Source organism: Danio rerio, chromosome 15 (genome assembly GCF_052040795.2).
Source record: "Danio rerio strain M-AB ecotype USA chromosome 15, GRCz13ab, whole genome shotgun sequence".
NCBI lineage: Eukaryota > Metazoa > Chordata > Actinopteri > Cypriniformes > Danionidae > Danio > Danio rerio.
This window is the reverse complement of record NC_141035.1, coordinates 20,371,432-20,380,000: the sequence shown is the minus strand read 5'-3', so window position 1 is coordinate 20,380,000 and position 8,569 is coordinate 20,371,432. Positions and strand designations below refer to the sequence as shown.

Genomic DNA, 8,569 nt, shown 5'->3' with positions numbered 1-8,569 from the left:
AATATCGATTCTAAAATGACATAGTGTTTAGCCTTAATGGCAATTCATCTTGCATGCCTAATATGTGGGAACACATTTCTCCTGTAGTCATTATGTTGACTAATTTGCCAGTATAGATCAACGATCAGTTGAAGAATTAGAAGACTTGTCTACTTGATATCCATTTAGTGCCCTCTTTAGACATTCTGTTGAACTACATGTTGACTAATTTTCACTAAAGTATTAGTAATTTGACTGCTTAATATTTTTGAATTTATCTGGATGGTCCTCTTTAAACATCACGAGTAATTAAATGTCATCTAGCAGTCATTAGTGCTAGCAGTCTGCTTTCTTAATACCAACTACACTACAAAATTGTGTATTATTACATTACAAACACACAATTTCTCATTTGCAGCTTAATTTATGAGCAGGTAAAGTATCTCTAGTCAGTTTTATGGCATCCATTTATAACTGGCATGGAAATTATCTTTGGTTTTGGTCAATGCAAATTGGTCAGTTTACAAACACTAACTCTGTCCAGTTGAAACTTCACTAGGGGCCAATTATCACTTTACGTTTATCCCAAATCAGCTAATGTGATTCAAAAAATGACCTCATAGTTAATGGGTGAAGATGCACACAGGGCAAAACACGAGTTTTGTTTCTCTGAAATTAACGTTATTTCCCGATAATTCCTGGGAAGCACAGATCCTGGTCAACAGAACAGTGTATTTGCAATTTAAAATGTCCGTGATAGGAAATTGCATGCAAAAATCAGTGTAGTGTTATGTAAAAGACCCCAGCTTCATGAATGAAGTTGAGTAGCTTCGAATGCTGCTGCTATTTATACACCTCAAAGACTATCTGATATTGCACATTTGTCCAGTTTCTGCTGTATAAAGCACAAAGTACACTGTCCCATGTCTATCAAGGTGATTTCTTGTAATCAGGCAAATGGACCGGTTAACATTGGAGTTAAATATTACATGATGTAGATCAATCATTCCAAGAAGATTAACCTAGGTGCATAAATTAAACAGCACTGCAAAATGTTTTCAAAGACCAATAACAGGTAAAATTACACCTTACCAGTTTCCATGGTGCAGATACCTCAGATACAAGTAGAAATGCAAAATGGAAATGGACACAGTTATATCTATCCAAGAGAAACCAATGTGTCTATGCCCAAACTCCAGCTGAATTTGACCATTATACCAAAGACATGAAATCCAGCTCCGCTTTAGTGAACTATACTATAGATGCTGATCAGAAGTCAGCTTTTGAAATGACCCTAACACATTTGTTTGCATGCAAATAATTGCCAGGACGTTTTTCAAGCATTTGCATCAACCTTCTAGATTAGCGAAGAGAAAGCACGAACGACACGCCATCGTCATCGCCAATGTCAAGTCTAACCTTTGCAGGTCATTTGGTGTTTTTATTTTATTGGGAAACATGGTGTGATCCCACCAGGATTTCACTTAATTGCATTGTAAAATTAGATAAATCTACAGAGGATAGCTTCAGGTTCATTATTAGGAAAGTTTGAGTCTTAGATGTGGAATGTTTCAGAATGAGGAAAAATGTGGACCAAAAACGATAACTCACCACTGTGAGTTTGGCACAGTCTTAAGTATTGAAATGGCCTGGAGTTTGTATTGTTTTGTGTTAAATGTTTAACAGATTTTTCATTTAGGTGTTGTTTAGACTGTGTGACTGCCAAAAAAAAGATTAGAGTTTTTGTCCTTTATGTAAGTGACTCAGAACTTCCAAAACAAATATTAATGTTTTCCTACTTCATATACTGCAAGTGACTCATCACTCACTCACAACTTCCTGCATGGACAGTTTCATCCATTTGGATGTCTTTCCAATGCTCATGATATCTTTAGCACTAAGTGAGCCACTTATCACGCATCTAAAATGGAAATGTCATCAAAAATGTGTCATCAAATATTTGGTTACCTAAAAATATAAAGTGAGACAGTTTCTCTTTTGTCAGATTATTGCAATATCATGACAAAATGGTTGTTTGCATCACTCATATTACACACTTTATTAGAAGTTAACTGATACGTTTTAAAAAATATTTTTCTGTCTAAGCTAAGTAAACATACATCAGCACAATTTCAAATGTGAATATACTTTCATGAATAGTAATATGATGTTAATATTTATTACATTGTTTGAACTACTATATATATATATATATATATATATATATATATATATATATATATATATATATATATATATATATATATATATATATATATATATATATATATATATTTAAAAAGATAAGAAAATATTGACCCTAAAACTAAAATATTTTTACTCTAACAAATGACCAAACCTTGTAAAAGGTTACTTTTTTCTGTGCAATAAATAACTAAGAAAATATTGACTACAGTTCATAATATTTAAAATATATTAGGCAATTATTTAAAATGATTATAAAAAGTTTTTTATAAGTATTTATTTTCAAAAAATAATTAAAAAAGGGCAATATTAAATATGTTGTAACAGAAAACAACTAAACAATTAAACACCTTTTCTTTCTTTTTAAAAGATTTAAATCTGGATACATCTAGGCATAGCTGAATAATAAGAGTTGATGACATGGAAATGGCATACCGTGAGCATACCCCATGCTGCCTTTGATTGGCTACAGCGTTTTCTAGTATTATTATAACAATTAACATTTTTCCCCTTATTTTTAAGTTTATCTAAGCTTCTCATAAACATATCATACAGTAGATTTGGGACTCTTATTTTGTAAATGTAGGAGGCAGGGATTCTAAAGCCTGACATGCTGAGCCACATCTTTACGTTGATTTCTATACGTTGGACACTTAGTGACTGATGTGTTTTTTTTTTTTTTGTTGTTTTTTTTTTTTAAATCTGTGAATGTATTTGTATATTTATTCAGCACCACACTAAAGAGGCATAATGCTTGTTTAACTTTGTCTTTGCTAATTAATCATATTGTGAAATTTGCAGTGTCTGGTTGTAATGAGGCAACAAACACATGTAACATATGCCGAATAAGTGCTCAATGTATGTTTAAGAATTGTGTTATGTCAGCCAGCTTTTCTGGTATTTTTCTGGAGTGAAAAAACACCAATAAACTTTAAAATCTCATCTGTTTAAGTAGAAATTGATATTAATTCCTGCCTCAGCTTACATATTTTTCCAGGCTAAATACATCTGTCAGTCCTTTTTTTGTCAAATTAGCCTATAATTATCATCGCACGTCATGATTTTGCCAAGTATGACGCAATCTGGATTAACATCTATGTTGATCCTGGAACATAATTTTTGTTGGAAAATGTTATCCATACATATTCCCCTTGCAAATCCAACCATAACTGTATATTATTCTCCAAATCAGAGGGGAATAATAGTTGGATAACATGTAGTTGGACATGTAACATGTAGAAGTGCATAAACCTAACGTATGCCTAAACATAACATAAAAAGTAAACATATACTTTTATTCTAATTGGCTGATTGGAATGTTGTTTCAGGATCGGCATAGATGTTAATCCAGGAACATGTCCTACTTGGTGAAATCAGGTTGGTGAAATTTATTTCATCCACCACACAATTCAGGAGCAAAACTCTGATACATTTAAATATACTTTAAAATGCAATTTATTACAGTAATTTAAAGCTGAATTTTCAGCTACATTAGTCAAGCCAACATAAATCATTCTAATGCTTTTATTTATTATTTCATTTTATTTGGGGGGGGGGGGGGTCTCAATTTAGAAAATAAGAAAGTGTACATTTACAGCATGCGTTTTTTTGACAGGAGATACTAATAATAAAAACTTCCACAAATATGTGCTCAAATATTATAAAGCCACATGATTTTTTATGACTGAATTAATAAACAAGTAAAAAACCTTCTCGTTTTACTTAAAATACAAGACATTTTACTTTGATGGACTCATAATAATTAACAAGCATGAATATGTGAACATCCTTGAAATTATGTCAAGTTATGCAGATTTTTAAAGAGTAAAAAATAAAGGTAGTGTTTGACTAACAATACATGACTATATTTTTGACTTGATATTAAATATAGAAACATGCAAATCAGTCTGAGTCAGACTGTGAACACATTTCCAGAGAAAGGCAGCAGGTCAATTGTTATTGCAAAATGGGAAAGATATGATCTTTATTGTAAGGAGATTAAAATTAGCAGGGGGAGAATTTTGGTCAATATTGCTAAAGGATCATTTTTTTGCTGACATGAATCATTATGTCTGAGCTCCACACAAAATACAGCAAATTATCTTCAATAAAACAAACAGCCTTTAGCAACCCTGCTGTTCAGAAATGTGCGTTTAACATTATTATGCAATTTCAGCATTTATAGTAATACCAGTTTCATGAGCATCAAGTCAGCATATTACAGTATAATGACTTTTGAATTATTCCGTGTCACTGACCGTGACTAAGACTGGAGCAAATCACAGAAAAAAATAATATTTAATAATAATAATATAACATAATATATATCATAAAAATGTATAAAATAATTTCACTGTCTTGCTGTATTTTGGATGAAAAAGTGCAGTCAAGGTGTGTTGAAATTTCTTCTTTTTAGAAATATTACAAACTATAACCATTCACTGTTTAAGCACGTCACAAAACAAGAGCAAAATGAACACAACTGCTAATTTTAAGTTTCCAAAAGATAAAAAAAAAAAAAAAGTGAGCAGGTGCTGTCATTCCTTTAAAAACAACAAATCTGTCAATGTGCACTACATTTACTATGTAAATGCTGACACGGACCCAATTACCGACTTATGTGATTAAATACGGTCCTCTAGTGGACAATATTTGAAACTACATTTCAAAATGTTCCTCGTTTTACACTCATGAACGTCAAGTGATGATTGATTATTGTTTACAAAATTTAAATAAGTAAATTAAAAAAAAAACTGATTTGTTAAACTGAATAACTTCCAAATGATTATATAAAGCTAAACATTGATTATTGCGATTTTTAAGGGAATATTTATTTTAAGAAATCGTTCATTAAAATATAATTTCTTTAATAATTTAATTCTTAAATTTCTTAAATAAATCTTTAATTTAATAAACTGAACATTTAATAACTAGTTAAATAATAAAACATCTAAAAACATAAGAACAGACATCATGTTTAGTTTTCTGTCCTCAAAAGCTGAATATTTATATTTACCATCTTCCTTTTAATCTTGTATTATCAGATTTTTGCCTAATATCGATGATGAGCAAAGTTTAACTTTTAAATTAGCAGTTTATGTTATTCCTGGGCGATATGGTGGCTCAGTGGTAATTCAATGGACCAGTTGGCAATTCTGTGTGGAGTTTGCATGTTCTCCCTGTGTTCGCTCGTTTCACCCACAGTCCAAAGACATGTGCTACAGGTGAATTTAATAAGCTAAATTGTCTGTAGTGTATGTATGTGGAAATCTGCTGAGGAATCCGCTGTTTCAAACATATGTTGGTTAAGTTGACGGTTCATTCCACAGTGGCGACCCCTGATAAATAAAGGGACTAGGCAAAAAGAAAATAAATGATTGAATGAATAAGCGAATGAATGTTATTCCTTTAAACACTTGCAAGTAGCTGCAATTGCCTCAGAAACCCTTCAGTAATTTAGACATTTAGAACCAATTGACCAATAAAGATTTTTATATTTTTTACAAGAGTTTAGAGTTACAAAGAAGAGTACATAAAAAAGCTTAGAGTTATAAAGAAAATAAAAGTTTAACATTATCAGAATTGGGATCTTTTTCTGGGTCCAGATGATAGTTAAACTTTTGATTCTACTTTTTTTCTTGGTCTGCAGGGAACATCATACTCATTCTGTTTGGCAAAACATCACATGGACTACAAAGTTATTTCGGTAAGAGTTCAGCTCCATAAAGTTATCTTGCATCTTTTGGCATCAATCAGATTAATTTTAAGTCCTTATTCATCTGGGACTGGAAGTGAAAAGATCAGAAATCTCCCCGCTAATTAATATCAAAAACTTTAACAAATGATTTTTTTTTTATGTTGTTGAAACATAAAACACGTTTAATGCTTACCAAAATCAAACCTATCAAACATTATCAGCTTGAAACAGTAAATGAACAGGAATTGTATTAATCACATTAAAGAATACAACAGAGCTCTGTTCTCACAGTTGCTTTCTTACAGTTTATATGTAAAGCTATCCCTGGGAGATATCATTAAAAACCATGTTTCATTGTTATGTCGACAACACATACAAATTCACAAAACTAATTACCAATTCAGAGGGGACGGGACACTGATGAGATCAGACCTGACTGACTCTTAGCAAACAGCAAATTATTATCAGTCAAAAGTTAGGATCTGCAAGAACCAGAAGCAGAGGCAGAGGCAGAAGCAGCAGAACGGCCATTGCACATGATGAAATATATAAAATAGAAAAAGCTATAGGAAAGCATTTTTTTTTCTTATTGACATCTGTTTAATATTAAAAAAAAGACTACAATTAATTAAATAAGTTGTGATTCATCATTTTAAGGAGGCTGAAAAAGTCCATAAAAAAAGGGTCTACAGCTGGCCCTGTGCTGAACCAAATGTGTTTGATGTATTGAACTTGTTTCAAAATAACAAAATTTGACTTTATCATTGAATGTTTAGACCTGTAAAGCTTGACACAATCATTATAATCTAGAAACACATTTTGTAGTGACTTAATTTTTCAAATGAATATTTGACCAACATATAGTAACAACAGAAATATATATTTAAAAAAAACGAATTTATACAAATTTAAAAGCTAATTTTTTGATAGCTAAACTTTTAGTATCAATGAAATTAATGTTTACACCCGTAAAGCTTGATATCATTATAATCTACAGAAACACTTTTGTATTGACTTGAATTTTGACCAAAATATAGTAACAACAGAAATATATATATATTACAAATTTTACAAATTTATTGATGGCTAAATTTTCAGCATCACTCAAGTCTGCCCCACAATCAAAAATCTCCCTGCCTCGATCATGCAGTTTGAACATTTGGAGACCTAACTTTATTGTTCTGGTGTTGTAAAATAATAATACATGGAACTATGATTAAAATTCTAGGTCTATATCTAGCGGAGAAGAACAATTTTAAACAATTTGTAGACAAAATGTTAAAAATACGCTCACATACACTCTTTATATATCGAAAACGCTAGCCGCATGGAATAGCCTACGTCAATTACGTAACGTTAGCGTACAAAGGATTTTCAAATTTAAAAAGAGATTACATTACTGGATGTTAATGTCAGTTGTTTGATAATTCAATGGTAATTGAGCTATTATATGAAATGGTTTGTTCTTTTTCTTAACTTACCTCTCTCTTTACAACTGACAGTTCGTGCCGCGTCCTTGTGGTTGTTTGCTTCGTTGAACCATAAGCCCCGCCTACTTTAATTTGATTGGTCATCTGACTCATTTTTACATTGACGGGCGCTGCAGTTGTATATAGTTGTATTTTAGTTATATTAATTATTATTATTAAACATAAGGAATTAGTTTTCAGATGAATTTTCAGGATTCATAGATAAATATTTAAATGAACAGCATTTATTTGAAATATGAATACACTGTTTTAGCCAATCTTTGGAAAAGTGGTGTGTGCTTGTTAATATATAAAGTTTAATTAAAACAGCTCATAAAACATTTAACTTAAACATCTCATAAATAATTTACATTTTAAACATATCTTACACATATTAAGATTCAAAATAGATATTGTAAATATCTTAATGCTGTTTTCTTTTTTATAAATCAAAAGCATGCAGGCTTGGTGAGAATAAAGCAAATTTAGTTAATGTTAATAGTATTAACTAACGTGAACTAAGAATAAACTACTTGCACAGGATTTATTTGTGAGAACTAACAGTATAACAGTAAACGATAGTTTTTTTCATTAGCTAACTTAAGCAAAGATGAACAATTATTGTAATAAATGTATTTGTTGTTTGTTCATGCAAAAAACAATAACTAACATCAACTAATCTTAATGTAAATGTTACAGACCTCTTTTAGAAACATAAGGCCCATTTAAGGGCATCTTACAGAAATATACAAACTTTCATATGCATTTATCTATAAAAAGAAATACATTCTCTTCTCTTAACAGTCTCGTCTTATTATGGATCATGTTGTGGTTATGCATCCTACTGCAAAGTCTGTTTGATCTCTGTAGATTGCAGGGAAGTGATCTTGAATCATGTATTTGCTCTGTCACCCTGAGCAGTGGCTTGTCTTATCACAGGAACATTCTCTTGGCTCACTCGGAGGAATTTTCCAGCACTCCAGCAGAAAGAGTCCTGCAGTAACACAGCCTTCAGGGTGACATTTGAGTCAAATATATAGACAGAGTTATATTAGGTCTGATTTGCTCTATCGAGTAGGTTCAATCAACAATGGCTTGGGATTTCCATTTATGAATGAGCTAAGGAGGTTATTGCGAAAAAAATGACATTATTAAAACACTTGGGGTAATGTCGGTGCACAAATAAGCAAAATATATAACACTGTTCAAGTGGATTTCA

General features: G+C 31.3%; 1 protein-coding gene across 5 annotated transcripts in view; it reads right to left on the bottom strand.

Annotated features, from left to right (window-relative positions):
* The window catches only part of pou2af2a (POU class 2 homeobox associating factor 2a), a 29,239-nt gene extending 21,799 nt beyond the window's left edge, over positions 1-7,440 (bottom strand). For 2 of the 5 annotated variants that reach the window (XR_015509303.1, XR_015509302.1), the window contains exon 1: positions 7,363-7,440. Coding sequence is in view for 1 of the 5 variants with exons in the window: in XM_087284013.1 (XP_087140139.1) it covers positions 1,072-1,081 (10 nt within the window). In the remaining 4 variants the exon portion in view is untranslated. Of the gene's footprint in view, positions 1-1,071; positions 1,309-7,362 lie in introns of those variants that run through there. The other 3 variants (XR_015509301.1, XR_015509300.1, XM_087284013.1) reach the window with 2 other exon arrangements.
* Positions 7,441-8,569: the final 1,129 nt, after the last annotated feature.